General features: G+C 40.3%; 1 protein-coding gene across 5 annotated transcripts in view; it reads left to right on the top strand.

Annotated features, from left to right (window-relative positions):
- Nucleotides 1–17,806, top strand: part of gpatch8 (G patch domain containing 8) — a 39,482-nt gene that overhangs the window by 1,387 nt on the left and 20,289 nt on the right. The window contains exons 2-4 of one of the 5 annotated variants that reach the window (XM_077495717.1): nucleotides 7,368–7,445; nucleotides 12,217–12,253; nucleotides 16,920–16,937. Coding sequence is in view for 1 of the 5 variants with exons in the window: in XM_077495706.1 (XP_077351832.1) it covers nucleotides 7,368–7,445 (78 nt within the window). In the remaining 4 variants the exon portion in view is untranslated. Of the gene's footprint in view, nucleotides 1–7,367; nucleotides 7,446–12,216; nucleotides 12,254–14,362; nucleotides 16,938–17,806 lie in introns of those variants that run through there. The other 4 variants (XM_077495731.1, XM_077495706.1, XM_077495749.1 and 1 more) reach the window with 4 other exon arrangements.

Genomic DNA, 17,806 nt, shown 5'->3' on the forward strand with positions numbered 1-17,806 from the left:
ATAATCTCGTGATTAATTGACTAATCAGAACAGAACATTGTCGCTCTTATGTGAAAAACACTCATGTCCTTTTACTTTATAACGTTTTTGGGATGTCTGCATTCTGTTTCATCTCATAAATGTAAAAATGTCAAAAATGGACAAGAGTAAATAGCAAAATATTGCACCAACAAACATCTGCTCTTTTTAAAAAATATCATTAGTTTACATTTTGAATTCTTTAAAAGTATGTACCAAATGAAGACAGGATTATAGTACATTGAACTTTGATTAGATTTTGGATCTTGTACCATAATTTCTGACATGTTTATAAATTGATGGTGATAGATGGCTTAAAGCTTACATTTTTTTTGCTCTAAATATTTAGTGTATTTTAAAGTTGAACCAAAAACTATGCCGAGTAGCATTAATCCTATGAAACTATTTACAATATTTCACTCTTACTGGGGACTCAGCCTTTTCTTAAATGTAGGCCTAGAAGGTAGTTAAATCAGATGAGTAAAAAAAAAAAAAAAGGGAAAATACACTGTGCTGAAGAACTTTTTTAAAGCACTGTACTGCATATAATAAAGTATTTTGCGTTTTATTGTAATTTTTTGCCATCGAGGGCTTGCAGCAAAGCTGTCATGTGAGTCTTGCGGTGTCCAAGTTCATAAACGCAATACTGTATGTTCGCGACTTGCGAGTGGAAAGAGAAAGAGAGAGCGAGAGAGATACCCTCTGTGTAGGAGCACATTTAATGTCAACACCTTCGATGTCAACACGTTCGGTCGCATACAAAAAATGTTTTTGAAATTAATAAAGGGAGTTCACTGACTAAATCCTCCAAATCCCCGCAACTATATTACCAAACAGAACACCACATTACACACACTGTGCTAATGCTAGCTTCCAGACATGACTACACGATTCCAGAAATCCTGTTTGGCATCAGCCTCAACATGCTTCCTTTTTAAATGCTGCTTTGCTTTATCACTGCCGTGGTGCCATGAAAGTAAAAAGGGGGGTTTACCTCATATTTTGGATGAAAATAAATGCGCCTGAAGTTTCAGGTACTCTTGCTAATACGGGTTAGGCTGACTCCACTACCCATAATGCTTTTGTTTCCATTACGGATGACCCAGATGATTACTACCTCACATGTGCATCGCAGACATGGGTGAAGCCTCGAGAGAAGTGCGAGACGAGGCAGTTTTCAATAGAAAAACAGAGCACCAAATAAGTAAATACATAAACGAGTCGTCGACGATTAGTTGTTGATGGTTTTGATTAGGGGTGTGAATTGCCTAGTACCTGACGATTCGATTCGTATCACGATTCACAGGTCACGATTCGATTCGATACCGATTAATCCCGATACGAATTTATAAGTCGATTGTTGCGATTTTTTTTCATTCAAATTTAGAAAATACTAATCAGTAAGCTTGTAGAGTGTAAGATTTATATGAAAATGGATTATTTATTTATCTGAAATTTCAGTCTTATAGAGGTTGTAATCTGTTTCATGTTTGAACAGCATTAAAATAAAATATTAAGGCTTAATGTTCTGTTCATATAACATTCTTCCATGCTCAAGGTGTGAATCCTTAAAAAAAAAAAAAAAAAATCGATTCTGCCGATTATTGAATCGATTCGAGAATCGCGCGATGTAGTATCGCGATATATCGCCGAATCGATTTTTTTTTAACACCCCTAGTTTTGATCGTTGAGGTCATCGTGACTAGTCAACTAATCTTGGCAGTCCTAATTCAGACACTGACGAAGCAATGCCCGCTGCAGAGCGACTGGCCGCCGGAAGCATCTGTGGATATTAAGGGTGTCACGATTTCGATTTTTTATCGAAATCGATCGAAATTACGTCACGATTTCGAGCATCGAAATAGAAGAGAGGACACACGATTCGATGCCCCCCCCGATTCGATGCCCCCCCCGCGCCCGCCGCCACCGCCGCCGCCGCCACCTCCCAGGAAAGCAAATGAGACGCAGCCATTCAGCTACTAGCTAACGGCACTTGTTAGCTGACTTCTCCTGCAGTCATGATGGCAAACGCGGACAGACACAGCAATGGTGCTTCAAGCCGCTCCCGCTTCTCTCGTCACCAGTTTGGAAACATTTTGCGTTCCCGGTGAGTTATGTCGACAACGTTCACGTTGTCGATAAAAAGACCACAGTTGCAAGATATGCTATGTGCGCGTACTGTACTCGGCCACGGTGTTACGCCCGGCTCGTCAAGGGGAAGGGAAGTAACACAATAACAGAAAATATAGAGTAGATAAACACGGGTCGACTTTAACATCTGAGTAGTTTTAATTGAAATTTCAGGCAGGGGTTTGACAAGGGAGTGAAAGTGGAAGGTGAACAAATAATAACCGCATTTGACAGAACTGACAGAACGGAGGAGAAACAACAATAACCAATAGGGGTATAATACACGGATACACAATAGCGTCGCGCTGGCACAGTCGTCCAATCGGAGTGTCGCGCTGGCACAGTCGTCCAATCGGAGTGTCGCGCTGGCACAGTCCTCCAATCAGAGTGTCGCGCTGGCGCATTCAAACTGAAGTACCATTATACGGGCACCAGCCGACACAAACACACACATACATACTAGGGGAGCGGAGCCGGCAGCGGGCCCGAGCCGCCAGCCGTAACAACGGGAAACACGACAAACATGACGGGACATTTACGCAGGCATCACAAAGATTTAGATTTATCAAATTCAACTAGAAGTGGGAAAACAACGGTCCAACCAACTATTTCATCCTCATTTACAGTGAAACTTCCACACACTTCAGCTCGCGCGAAACGCCAGATCCATAGGTCTATTTATAGCAGCAGACCTGCAGCCTTGGAAAACGCTGGATTCAAACATTTAATTAGTGTACTTGAACCACGCTACAGTATGCCCAGCAACTGTAAATGTTGGGATATAGTTTGTTCAGGCTGTATTTGTTCCATGACTTTGGATACAATATATTTTTTGTTGTTGTTGCACATTGCACATTATTTTAAGAGGAACGCACAGCACACTGTTGTAACCAAAAACAGTCAATAGATGGCAGGCACCCACTGTGACTTTTTGTTTTTGTTTTTTTATTTTTTATTTTACACTTCAGTAAGAACAAGACGGTTAACTTTATATTGTAAATAAATTCTTTGAATTTGATCATTCCTGCCTAATGTCAATTATCATATATTACATAAATTTACACAAAAATAATATGGAAATTGCATCACCTATATGTAGCAGATCTTTTGAAATAAGATTTACTGTACAATGAATAGAACCAATGATCATAGACTAGCCTTAGCCTACAGAAGCATATGCCTCTGTGTTATAAAGTGGGGGAGCGGAAAAAAAAAAAAAAAAAAAAAAATCGAAAAAAAAAATCGAATCGTGACCCCAAAATCGAAATTTAAATCGAATCGTGGAGTTGGCGAATCGTGACACCCCTAGTGGATATTGCTGCAAACTGCATACTCTATTGACCTGCATTGTACTTTACACAGGCGACTTAATCTGGAGCTGTAGAAAAAAACTGTGCTGTTATATTAGGTTTATAGGGCACACAGAGCTCGTTGAAACTTTTTATAATTTCCCTTCTAGAGAAGGGCATTCAAATATTTTGATTTGATTGACAAATTAGGCAAAGTAACAATTTTAGTAATACCAAAATTAGTGCCGCAACAATTAATCGATTTAAATTACAAAAAAATGTTGAAACAAAATCTCTCTCTGCCTTGAAACTTCGCAGGAATCGTTTTTCCTCATGGGCCAATGTTAATGCAGTCTTACGCACGACTCTGTATAGAAATAAACTGATGCGGTGTGTAACAATCGGCAGTGTGGCACCGCACTACAAGGTGGCGCTTTCTTTTCTTTGTGTGTTAGTAGTTTTTCTTTTTGCCTTTTTGGCGGTGAATGTTTTTTTTTTGTATTGTACTGAATGGTCTTTTTGTAATGCGTGATGGCGTCGAGCACGCTCCTTTTTTTGTTGTTGTTATAGTTTAAAATAAATGTTGTTTATGTGTGTTGCTGTCCCGCTTCGCCGTCCATGGCAAAATCAGCCTCCACGCATTACAGGTGCCAGCAAACCAGGAGGACAGAGTACATAAAACCAGAATGTGTAAAGTTTGGGATTATTGTACTTCACATTAACACATAAGATCAAATGCAGTATGAGACCTAAATCATCAACAAAATTCTATCAAATTGATTAATCATGCCATACCCTATTTCATATTGTTATTTGCATTGGAGAGCAATGCACCAGAGTCCAGAGAATACAATTTTGCAGCGGATTAGTGCTGCACCGTAAGCACATGCAGTGTGGCCTGATATCAAAGTCATCGAAAAGAGTGAGACAGTGTGTGTGGGAGAAATTGATTCATTCTCCCATGGCAGTTCTGTTCACCATAATCCCTCCCTTGCTGGCATCACTGGTGCTGATGCAGGCTCCTGTTTTAATCTGAATTAGTGAGCAGCATAGCATCAAATCACGTCATTGTGGGCTTGTATATTGTGCTAGCGAAATCACATTCTCTGGTCCAGGAGCATTAACCTCAGCAATTCCAAATCTAATCTGAAGTATGTGAAAATATAACAATATATTGTGTTAGATAAGTAGGGCTCTGCAAAAATGACTTAATTAAGATCTAGTGCTGGGTCTAAAATATCGATATTCCTTTTCATAGCCCAATATTGATTCATAAAACCATGAATTGATACTTTTAATACAGTCACCTATCAATTATTCCATGGATTAACCAACTAATAGTCCCTCCACCAAATTAAAAAAGGAAAAATTCAAAAAGTTTTGTTTTTCTCTTTTATTTATTTATTTTTTTGACGCACGCTAAGCTGTGTGGAAAAAATGAGGTCTCACTGCCACCGGGCAACTCTAGATCTAATAAAAAGTTATTTATATATATATATATATATATATATATATATATATATATACACATACATACACACATACATACACATAACCTTGTATATTTATCCGAGTAATGATCGCGAGACAACGTCCGATACCGATAGAGTCAGCAACCACGTGATCGGGCCCGATTTCTGATTACATGATCGGATCGGGACATCCCTATTGAGCGCACATACCTCAGATCAAAATGTTCTAATCACTGAGTTTTAGTGATGCACGATATGAAAAATTTCAACCGATACGATAACCGATAATTTCCTTCGTTGTATGGTCGATACCGATAGCCGATAAATTAATGTTTTTAAATTTAATATAGCCTTCATAATATATATATTCTGCAATTTGGGCATTCAGGAATGGAAAAACTGATGTTTTAGTAGCTCTGATTATAACAGCAAACAAATGTGTCTCTTTCAAATGTGAATTTATTTTCTATATGAAATGGCTAACAGATAATTACACAAAATAAGTTAGTTTTAAAATTAATACAGAACTATAATTGGTTTATCTGGAAAAACATAACATTCATGCATGTATGCATTATGCAGTAGGAATGCATTTATTCAACCCTCAGTGCAATAGTGCATGAGGATGAGGTAGGTGAACGTTTGGTAAAATTATATGCATTGACATTTGTCAACCTTAATAAAAAAAAAATTAAATCAAGTAAATAGACAAAAGTGCATACGGTTACAGAATTACTGGTATTGCAGAAACCCTTGTGGGTGTGTGGCTGTTTATGTAGTTTCCCATGATCTGGACGGGTCGTGAAGGCAACACAGCTGCGCACATTAGCATGTTGTGTTGTGGCTTGGTTACGGCCGACAATAACTGACATTAAAGATGTTAGTTCACTGCATGGCTTAATTATTTCACAAATGCTACAGTATTAATGCATTGACTCCACTGGGCATAGTCTAGATTTATCTGAAAATGTAAAAGTTAAAAATAAAATAACTTATGATACGCATTCTCGAAACCTCCTTCCATCCTTCCATCTGCAATAAGACGTTGGTGGCGGGGGGAGTTAAATGTGGGGGCAACATGACATTACCTTTATGGTATTTGGGATACTTGTAGTTTTATTATATAAATGTTATATTTTCATATTTAAAGTAATAGAAGGAACCCTGTCATTCAAAATGTGCATCAGTTGTGGCATTACTTATTACTACAGCAAAAAAAAAATTGCCATGAGAAAAACTATTCATCCCTGAACACCATGCAGTTCTTGTAGACCTTATTCTCATTATGATGATGATTATTGTTACCATATAGTATTGATAAACTTATGATCTTAAATCTAGAACAGCAATATCATGCTACTCTCTACAAGAGAACTACCAAAGACAGCTTCAGGACACACTTCATCATGTAGTTTACTGCCACTTAGGATGTCCCAATCAACGCAGAAAAAAAAGGTAGAGTAAAATAACTTGGTTATAATAATAGTAAGAATAACTTGGTTAAACAGACATTGTTGCAGTGGACCGCTGCCAGTTTCTGCTGTTTAATGTGTTTTACACTTACAGACACGTGTGTATATGGGCACACTATTCTCTCACTACTGTACTATACTGTATCACTTAATGGCACAGATTTACTTGTCTAAATAATAACTGGGCTGCAACATTGCTAATTCACATTAACAAGCACTATCTTAGCTGTCCACATGAATGGAAACACACGAGAAAGTTATACAACACACCAAACATGAGCTAATTACTCAAAGTATGATGCACGTAATTAAATGACATCACTGAACATTAATTGCAGCCAACTACGGCCGTAGATGTCACATAATGGCGGCGCCCATTGAGAGCATAATGTCCCAACTGACGGCAGACATGACGTGAAAAGAGAAACAAAACGAGCAAATAAGCACATTGTACTTTAGTCCACTTCTCTACTAATGCCTAACATACGGAAGAGAACACGTTCGTGTAGTTAAACGGTGTTTGAGACACTTAATTAGTTACAGAGCGGACTTTAATGAGGTGCACAACGAGCTGTCAATCAAATCGACGTTGACGCTTCAGGCACACAACGGCAAAACAGTGCAACAAATAAACACAATATGAAGTAACTAAACGCTATTTAGTGTACTGTCAGTGTGGCATCCAACTGCATAATAACCGCTATGCAACAAGTAGTGGACATGACCCAGAATGCAATGTGTGCGTTTGGAGTTAAAAAGCCCATAAATTCATACTGTGTGGTTCTGCAGTTGCATGGCTCCACCTTTTGCAGGATAAGTGTACAATGGCCATGGCAGTGATGTTTTACCCTTGTCTAAATTATATTTTTTTGTTTGAAGTCGACTGTAACAGTTAAACAGATGTTCTATAATTCATGACAGTAAAGAAAAAAAAAAAAAAACACTTCATGTGTGTGAACTAGGCTTTTTAAATGTGTGTCATTCAGGGCGGGAATCACTTTGACCAGTATGAAGATGGCCAAGTGGAGCTGGAGCAGGCTTCCCTGGACAAGCCCATTGAATCGGTAAGGCCTCATCCTGTTGTCCCTCATCGTTGGACCAGCTGTGAGAGTGGATGCAGGGATTACATTGTTTTATTTTGTTTGAACATTAAGTGTCCTCTTGACTCAATTTAACCAATAGGAGCGCTCATCTCGTGTCCATTAATATCTCTCAAAACCCCGTCCCTGTGTCCTCTGCTATCCATTTCCTGTGTGACATTTAAGTTGATAGTATATATGCTAGGTAGATGATGTTTGGTTTTAGTTGAAAATGACATCGTCATTATCCTTTGTTAGACTTTGAGAAGAGTTGCAAAAAAACAAAAACAATGGAGTGGATAAAGCACTGTTAAGGTTTTTGTTTACGGAAGAAATATTTTTTTTTTGTTACTATCTATAGAGCTGCTATTTGATTCAAAAGTGCAAGTGAGTTGTTCATATACAGTTAAAACCTGAAGCTTATATACACAATGTAAAAATACTTTCCACCCCCCGCCCCCTTTTTTAATTTTTTTATTTTAAACTCAGTGTGTGACATGAAATCTGACAAATTGTCCCATTTGAGGTCAGTTAGGATTACCTACTAAAATTATTTTTATTTGATCAATACCAGAATAATGACAGGAAGGTATTTTTTGGACAATTTTTCATAAATTTTTTATTTTTTATTTTTTTTTAATCAGACGTTTACATACAGTAAGATTACTGTGCCTTTTAAACAATTTGAGAAAACCCAGATGGTCTTCGAAAGTTTGACAGGTTTATTAACAATATTTGAGTTACCGTAATTGCTGGACAAAAAGCCGCGACTTTTTTTCACACGCTTTCAACCCTGCGGCTTATACAATGATGCGGCTAATATATGAATGTTTCATCCTGAACCGTAACAAGCATTTGTAGTCATAAAATTAATTAAATTAACACTAGAAGCGAGAGAATATTTGATCTTTTTCTCTTTCTGCTTGGGAGGATTTCCCATCAACAAATTGATTTATTTTCACATTGATATCTTTGGGGATCTATTTTGTACTGTGAATGAGGCCATCGGCGGAAGGATACATGAAAAGAAGTGGGGAACTTCTGCCATTAAGTTAAAGCGTGCAGGTTCAGGTGAGCATGTGTCCTCTTTTTGTTTTTTTTTGTTTTTTGCTTGTTTTAGAGCTTAACGAGCCACTTAAAGTTAATTGTTTGATTGATACTATTATGTGAAGATGACGCGATCAGCGAGGGGAGGGAGAGGGAGAGGGAGAGAGAGGGAGAGGGAGAGAGAGAGGGAGAGGGAGAGGGAGAGGGAGGGAGAGAGAGAGGGAGAGAGAGAGGGAGAGAGAGAGAGAGAGAGAAAAAGAGAGAGAGAGAGACAGAAAGAGAGACCGTGAGATTCAATGAGGAAGAAACTTTCTTCAGCCGCTGGACATCGGTGTCAACAAGGCGTTCAAATTGGTCTGGATGACCGGGACTGAGAGACTGGGAGGCAGTGCCATGAGACTTACACCACAATTTTTATCAATGGATAATGGATCGTGAATGCTTGGGCGAACGCAAAAGCCGGCATGATTTCCGAGGAGCGCACGTCTACGAGACTGACAATGAGATGAAGCCTGATGTGTTTGATGGAGAACTTGCCCAGTTTATTTTGGATACAGAATACGAGGACTTTGAGGGATTTGTGATTGATCAAAAGCAACCTGAGTACATTGTTTTTGCTCTCGGCCTTTTTAAAAACTAGCACTAGCGTATGTTTTAGCATACTGCTAATGGCATACTACCATATGTAGCGTCTCTGAGAGCTTGAAGTGGGTAAGCGAGATCTTCTGCTTACAATAATGAAAGTGGTCACTGGTCCTCACTTACATAGTTCCGTCTTTCTTTGTAAATATCTCATTTTCAATGTAGGCACATGCGGCTTATAGTCAGATGCGGCTTATGTATGGACACAATGCTTTTTCCTTTAGAAATGTAGTGGGTGCGGCTTATAGTCAGGTGTGCCTGACCCCGGGATTACACCGGTTGCGTGTGCGGTGCGGCTGCGGTGCGGTGCGTCTTGACCGTGTCCTCCGGACGCGTCAATTTTTTGGCCAACTCATACCGGCTCCGCACAGCTGCGGTCCGGCAGCTCCGTCGGCGACCACTTCCCGCCGTGTCTCGCGTAGCCGCGCGCGATCATGTGGCATTCAAAACAACGACAAACACACAGAAAGTCTGTGCTCAACAGAGAAACAGAAAGAGAGGTGGACTTTTATTATTTTGTAGCTTTCCACCGCCAATAAAAACCTCTCCTCGTCCATGTTCGCTGGTGTCCAAACCGTGAATGAGCACCTCACACTTTAACTCCAGGCCCGGCTATGCCCACATCACGTTTTGCTAGCATGCTTGCGAAATAGGAGCTGGCGAGTGTTTTATTTTGAAAGGTAACCGAAAATTTATTTTGAAACTGCGTCGGTCTTCCTGTCCCGCTCGATGTGTTTTGTGCTAGCTTGCCATTTAGAAATAGAAAATAGGTCTATCCTTGCGGAAGGGCTGCGGCACGCCGCAGCTGAGACGCAGTCGACACGCAACGCACACGCAAGCGGTGTAATTGGCACCATTCGAATGAATGGAATCTAATTGGTTGCGTCGCCGGAACGCACCGCAGCCGCACCGCAGCCGCAACCGGTGTGAGTCCCGGGTTATAGTCCAGCAATTAGAGACATGCTTGTGGATGTATTTGACGGCATACCTGAAACACACTACTTCTTTGTGTAACATCATGGGAAAGTCGTAAGCAATCAGCCAATATATCATGACGAAAACTGGACTTGCACAAGCGTGTTTCATTCTTGGATGCAATTTTCACATGCATTAAGTTGCCATGTTCATCTGGTCATAAGTGTAAAGACCATGGGAATGCCCAGCCATCATATCACTCAAGAAGGAGATTGCTTCTGTGTCCCAGAAATAATTGTGTTGGTCCGAAATATGCATGCCATCAACCCAAGAACAAAAGCAAAAGACCTTGTTACATGTTGGCTGCAAGTGGCAAGAACCTTATTCACAGTGAAACAAATACTGTACCGGCATGGGCTGAAAGGCCACTCTATCCAAATTCCAGAAGATGCCTTAACTCCAAAAGAAACATCAACAAAAGAAGCCAGGATTCGGTTTGTAAGTGTACACAAGGACAAATACTTAAATTTTGAAGATTTGCCTATCGTGTGGTTTGACAAAACGAAACTGAACCGGATGAAAGGGCCCGGAGCACTTTACAAAATCATCATGTTGAAAGAACATAATGTGAAATACTAAAGCAACATTTCAAGACATCATCAGCCAGGAAGTTAAAGCTTGGGTGCAAATAGGCTCTCCAAATGGACAATGACCAGAGTTGCCAAACTGGTTACTATGTGGCTTAAAACCCTTAGGCATTATTGTGACCCGTTTTTGGCTTTTTGATGGTTCTGACCAAGTCATTTCAAAATAAGATACTGCCCAGGGGTTTTAAGGATAAAAAAAAAAAAAAAGTCAGTGTAATGACGTGGCTGTCGCAGAGCCCTGATCTCAATCCTTTTGAGAATTTATGGGCAGACCTGAGAATACGTGGGTGAGCAAAGTTATCAGTGTGTCTTAAAAAGTTAAATGGAAATTTTAGCGTTTTCTACGGTAAATGTTTTTTTTTTGTTTTTTTCAAAATTTAAAAAATACTTGAAATCTTAATCTTTAACATTTCTTTAATTTAATGTGGAACAAAAACAAATGGTTCAGACGCTTCTCAGGGTCAGTAGCATCTCTTGTAAAGTTAACTGAATTTTTTTTTCTCATTTGCTCCCAAAAATCTATAAATATGTTCTATTTTAAATATTACCATGCTCCCAAAGACATATTTATACGGGGTTTTTTTAATGGTAGATCATACAGAAGGCTTTTTTTTTTTTTTTTTTTTTTTTTTTTTTTTTTTTTTTTAAAAAACACAGAAGATGCAGTGGTAGTTACTACAAAAACGGCCAGCACGTGGCAGCAGAGAATAAGAGATCAACCAGGGCCATGTTGCAAAAGGCTCTTTTCGCCACTGTTTTAAACAGATTTGTGAATAATGATGAAAGCTATAAGCTTAGCTATATTCTAATGCTAATTGCTGCAAAACAGAAACAGATAGAAATGTACTTTTTAAAATTATTATTATTATTATTTTTATTTATTTATTTATTTTGCTGATGAAAGAAGAGATTCTAATCTTTCTTTTGGTAGGTTCCATGTTTTTATAGCAATAGAACAAAATATTCTGTGGGCCTTGCAAAATCATTCAAAATCCAGTAAAAGAGCCGGGAGTGAAGGGGGTTGCTTCAGTGAAAATGGCTGGGAGCAAATAAGAATAAATAGCTACCTGAGATTAAAATGGTTTTAGATTTCCCTTTTATCGGCCTTCAGATTTTTAAAATGGGCCGATACCGCTATTTGTCAAAATGCCCAATATCGGCGCCGGACGATGATCGGTCTATCTCTAATATAAATAATTCTGGTAATCTTAATTGGCCTAGACCAGGAACGTTTTAGTCTTATTTCATGTTAGACAGTCTGAAAAAGGCCTGTGTGTCTTCTGGTTTCAACTGTATATCTTTATTAACGCCCAACCCAGTTGGCGAGCATTGCTTACTCCACTCCCCAAACAACAAAGCACACATTAGATGATGTGAATGGATACTTTTGTGCGTGTCTGTGCGTGTGCGCGCGCGTGTATGTATGTAGTTTAGATTTGTTTGTGTTTGTAGGACAGTTATCTTATTGTACACAACTTGGGGTGTTCGACATTTCTCTCCTGCAGCGAATTGGCCCCCTATTAGCTAAGCAGCAATGACCCGGTTTGTATTTGCACGCTCTGCTTTCTTACTCCTGTCTCTAGGGTCCTTGTAACGCTTTTCTTGACTGTTTTTGTCTCTCTTTCTTGCTCTTACTCATCACTGTTACACTCTAAATCTCTATTCTCTCTACCTCTGTCTTAATTTCTGTCTCTCACCCTCCTTACTACACAGTGATTCGGTGTACAGTACCCTCTGTCATTCTGTGCTGGCATGGTGCTTGTGCAAATTGGACTGCATTTTTTTATTTTTTTTTTCTTGGCTAAAGAGGCACGTGAAGACTAGCGCAGGCAGCACTTCCTGTTTACTATCTTCCGTCTTTTCCGTCCCATCTTAAAGTGGTCTCTGAAGCCTAGTGTTAAGCAGGCCCAAACCCTCTTGGCTTCTTTGGAGTCGAGCTCGATCTCTTGTGGATGTTCTACCTGAACCAGTCAAACTGGAACAACAGCCAGCACCAGATCTAAAACAATTGCAGTAACCTGTACACTATTGTGTACCAAAAGTAAAGCTGCAATAAAACGGCTGTTTCTGTTTGACACATATTCATTCAAAGAGGGAGCCATCCACCACCGTGTGGGTGGAGGAAAAAATTCAAAAGGATGAGGGGTGGCCTGCTTACCTGGTTTGAGTGGCTCTTAAGATCCTGCGCTATTATTTATGGATAGAGGGGAGGACACCGGGAGCTGAGCTACAGCGTCCAACCATACAAAGTTGTTAGAGCAAAAAGTGGTTACATTCTCAAATGAAGACTACTATGTATAGTGGTACCTTGATTTATAAGGGTATTCATAATAAAAAAAAAAAGAATTAAAAAAAAGAATGTAAATACATTGGTTTTAAAAAAAGCAGAATTGCTGTATGTTTGGACAAGTCACAACAACAGCAACAACACCTGCGTCTGAGCTGTGTGCCCATAAGAAGCTGGGGCATAATGCGTGACATCAGGAACATGCTGGTTAGTCTGTGTCAGCTCCTAGACGTGAGTTTTGGAATACTGTAGCTTAGGGGTGCACCGATCGATCGGCCGGCCGATTTATCGGCCCCGATTTCCTTCATTTTAGAAGATCGGTGATCGGCCGATCCCTTAAAAATAAACCGATCTTTTCCACCAATCTCATCTTCCTCTTCAGAAGTCTGAAAAAGTCAGCCACTGTCCTCTTCTGCTGTAATGACTAATAGGATTTTCATTTTTATTTGAGAGAACTACTTCATGTTCAGTTAAAACAACCCATTTGTATTATTTTGTTGATATTGTTCATTGTTTTCCAGTAAAAGAAGATTGGTACACTGAAGGTATATGCTGCTTGTAATGAAAAAAATTGGTATCGGCAAAAATTGGGATCGGCAGGTCAAACTTTTTAAAAGATCGGGGATCGGCTGGAAAATTGTGATCGGTGCACCCCTACTGTAGCTAGTTGTGATAGTTTTCCTTTTGTATTTGTGTCACTCTATGGGTAAATAAAAAGCGAACGAAGAGGGTATCTGCAACTGTCGCTCTTATTTTATTTAGTTTTCACATGAGCGGCAGTGTATCTGAAGACTTGTAATTCTGACTTTTACACTGAGCACAAAGCAAAAAATTGACCAAATGACGCCTCGTAATTCTTAAAAACGTGAACGTTGGGCCGCCGGTAATTCAAGTGGGCTTCCTGCGGATCCTTAAAAAACTCTTAAAAGGCATTGAGTCAATGAATCTAAAAATAATGTCTTAATTATTTGGCATTAAAATGTCTTGGTCAATTTTTCAAAAGTCTTAAAATAATGTTAACACAAGATAAATTCAATTGTCTTTCTAAATTGACATTTGTTAGGAAATAATTTACCAAATTACTTTTGTGGTAACATCACACATTCACGACTGCAGAACCACCAAACCATTGATGTGGTTATGGTTCCGGATGCTCAGGACCAAATGCATGTCATTTGTGTACTGTAGTAAATTTGGACAACATGGGACAGTGGGATCATTGTAAAGTTAGTTTTAAATCTAATTTCATATGGAATGGAAAAGTCTTGAATTTACTCCATGGGAACCCCGTCAAGGTACCACTGTATTTGGCACAGCCTGATCATGATCATTGATTGTGTCACAAGCTTGTCCTTTGTTTCAGTGAATGGTTCAGCGTGACATCTCGGAGCCCCTCCCCTCAGCCTCTTGTTGTATGTCATCTTTAGGCAGCTAGAGGTCTGTGGTACTTGACTGGGATCTTTTACTCGTGTATTTACCCCTCTCCCTTTTGATCTTTGCTCCTTTCTCTATCTAACATTGGTTTTGCATTGCATGCATGGTAGCATTCAGTATGACACCACCAATTATCCTCCCTACTTTCCTTCCCACTGTCTCCTTTTTACTCCTAGTCAATCACCCCTCACCCACCCTTGTCTTACCTCACCCCACCCCAACCCGGACTGATATGCAGTGGGCACCCTCAGAGCCATAAAATGTACCCCAATCACTTACACAGACCCTCTATTGATGATTTTCGTGGAAGACAGATCATGAAAGTATATTCTTTTCCCAATAAACCAGACACATGAGTTACTGCTGACTTCCTTACTTTAAAGAAGTCCCTGATAGACCCTTAAGGCATTTTACTCAGCAAGAAACATCAGGATGGAGAGGTAAGTATACTGCCTCTTAACAGTTCTTAGTGTAGGACATGTAGCAGCAGCGCTGATACACTGAGTCCCAATTGTCAGAACTTTTGATTGGACTGTTGCACAATCAGTACATTGCGCTAAAAAGTGTGTTTGGCAAGTTTTGAAATGTGCCCAATTCACACTGACTGCGGAAAGGACGTGTTGCGTTTTCCGTACGGCTTCCGTAAGGGCTGCAATTCACACCGCATGTGTTGCGTTTCCGGAAATCTGCTCCTGACAGACCACAAGTTCACGCTGAAGAGTTGAGTTCACCCAATAACAACCGTGTATATAGAGTCCTATTTGTAAACAGTAGCCACGCTTGTCTGTTGTCACATCGTTATGCTTTTTGGACATTATTTCTGGAACTTCTACCATGGCTGTTCTACCATGGGTAAGTACGTTTTGTGTTTAGTCATTTTGTCATGTTTAATTTTTTCTGAGCTCATTTTTTGTCTTAAATGTCTGACTCGTGTCATGCTACTTAGCTAGCTTCCCTTCCCCCAAAAAACGAATTGGCAAACATTTTTATTTTGAAATGTACCGGATTTACCTTGATGCGAGACGCCCGATTTCCTGTCCGGCTCGTGTAATTTCTTCAGCTTCATGCGGCGTCCGGAAGAAATAGAAAGCTTGCGGAAACCTTCCGCATCGCCGCAGTCGTTCTACGCCGCAGCTGGTGTGAATTGACACGTAGACTTGAATGCGTTCTATCCTTACGTTGTCCGTACGGCCGCCGTACGGAGAACGTACCGCGTCCGTTCCACAGCCAGTGTGAATTGGGCTTCACCCCGGGATTTCATCGGATGCATGTGCGTTGCATCTCCGCTCCGCTGCGTCTTGACGCGTCAATTTTTTGGCCAACTCACACCGGCTGCGCACAGCTGCGGTCTGGCATCTCCGTCGCCGACCACTTCCCGCCGTGTCTCGCGTGATCGTGAGCGATAATGTGGCATTAAAAATGACAAACACACAGAAAGTCTGTGCTCAACAGAGAAGCAGAAGGAGAGGTGGACTTTCTTTGATTGAACTCAGCGTCCACTCCTATAGCTTCTGCACAGCATTCCTTTTTAAGTTGTCCTGATAAAAAGGATGTGCCGTGTCATATCTAATTTTGTTGCTTTCCCCCTCGGTTATAAATCTCTCCTTGTCCATGTTCGCCGGTGTTTAAATAGCGAATTAAGCGTTAAGCATTAAGACATTTTGCTGACACGATTGCGAAATAGGAGCTGCTGAGTGTTTTATTCTGAAAAGTAACCGTCAATTTATTTTGAAACTGCGGCGGTCTTCTTGTCCCGCTTGATGTGTTCTGTGCTAGCTTGCCATTTGACGGAGGCGGACGGATGCGTCCTCTGGCAAAAATAGAAAATAGGTCTATCCGTGCGGTGGGCTCCGGCACGATGCAGTTGACACGCAACCCACACGCAGCCGGTGTAATTTGAACAATCTGAATGAATGGAAACGTATCGGCTGCGCCGCCGAAACGCAACGCAGACACAACGCACACGCATCCGGTGTAATCCCAGGGTGAGGTGCAGTCAAAGCAGAACCTGACACCTGATTTAAGCCATGTCAGTCATATTTCTCATACACAATTACATACACTAAATCCCTAATTTGCTGCGCAGGCTGACAAATCAGTACTCTGAGGTCTCTAGTTGGGCTCCCCTGCATGTCTCTTCCCCCGGCCATATCTTTGCAAGGCACTGTGCCGGTAACAGCGCAGTGCACACATTCCAAAACCCGCCACCCAGTTAGTAGAGGTCTTTTGTTTGGATAACACTTTCTGCTTTTCTTTTCTCCTCTATTAACAGTTGGATTTTTTATTTTGACATGCCTCCCTTTTCTGTTTTTATACAGTATTGTTTTTTTTGTTGTTTTTTTTAAGTAGCAGAGAGAAGCAGTTTTAGATATTTTTTTTTTTTTTTTTTTAATTTCATTTTTTAAGTAGCCAAGCTATCAGAATTGCAGTTGAAAGCGTTTGGCCTGGTTTCTTACGTTGTGTCACGTGTGACTGTTTTTTTGACAGCCCAGTATTTAAAGCCAGGTTCGTATGGAAATGCCTTCACTCCACTTGCACTGCTGTTGGACTCGCCGTCTTTGCTTTCATCCGTCCGTCCTTCTGTCTGTCCGTCCATTCTTTTGGTGCACTCATATCTGTCACTCCGACACGCTGCCGGCACATCATCTCTGCAAATCTTGCCCTCACCAGCCCTTCCCGTTTTTAAATATAGATACAGGGAAACAAGGTTTGTACAAACACATTGAAGGAAAGTGGAGCATTATCTTTGCTTAATCAGGTCATTCGCTTGGAGAGCTTCTTATTAAACACCCTGTTCTGAGCCTCAGCTATTACTTCTGCTCTAAATCAATAAAGTTGCTATTGTGGCATAATCCTGCAGAGGCACAAAGGGAGGGGTGAAACCTTCCCCACAGCAAACTCTGCAATGCCTCCAACACACACAATGAAAATGGCGAATTAGATTAAGTGAAAGGAGATGCTCCGCAATCCTCCCATCGTCTCAGACGGTCTATCTTTGGACATGTTAGCCAGGTAGTTACGCACAAGAAAAGCTTCTTGATATGGCCTTTAGTTTTAGGTATGTTTCCACTAAGTGGTGTAACTTAGCTCAAGGTTGACTTGGTACTGTTTGGAATGGTAAATCCTCAACTATCTTGTGTCAATAGTGCAGTGTATCGTGACAAGGAGTAGTGTCGTTGTAATAACATTAATATATAAAATAAGCAACTGCCTTAAATGGATGTATCTGTTTTTCTCTTTGTGCCATTTCTGACGTTGCACATTTACATTTTATGTACTTAAAGCTAATTCACAACAGAGGTTATCCCAAGGATAACCTTTACATAACATCTTCATTTGGTGGAATCCTCGCATTTCCAAAAATACTATTTTCC

Source organism: Festucalex cinctus, chromosome 1, assembly GCF_051991245.1.
Source record: "Festucalex cinctus isolate MCC-2025b chromosome 1, RoL_Fcin_1.0, whole genome shotgun sequence".
Taxonomy (NCBI): domain Eukaryota; kingdom Metazoa; phylum Chordata; class Actinopteri; order Syngnathiformes; family Syngnathidae; genus Festucalex; species Festucalex cinctus.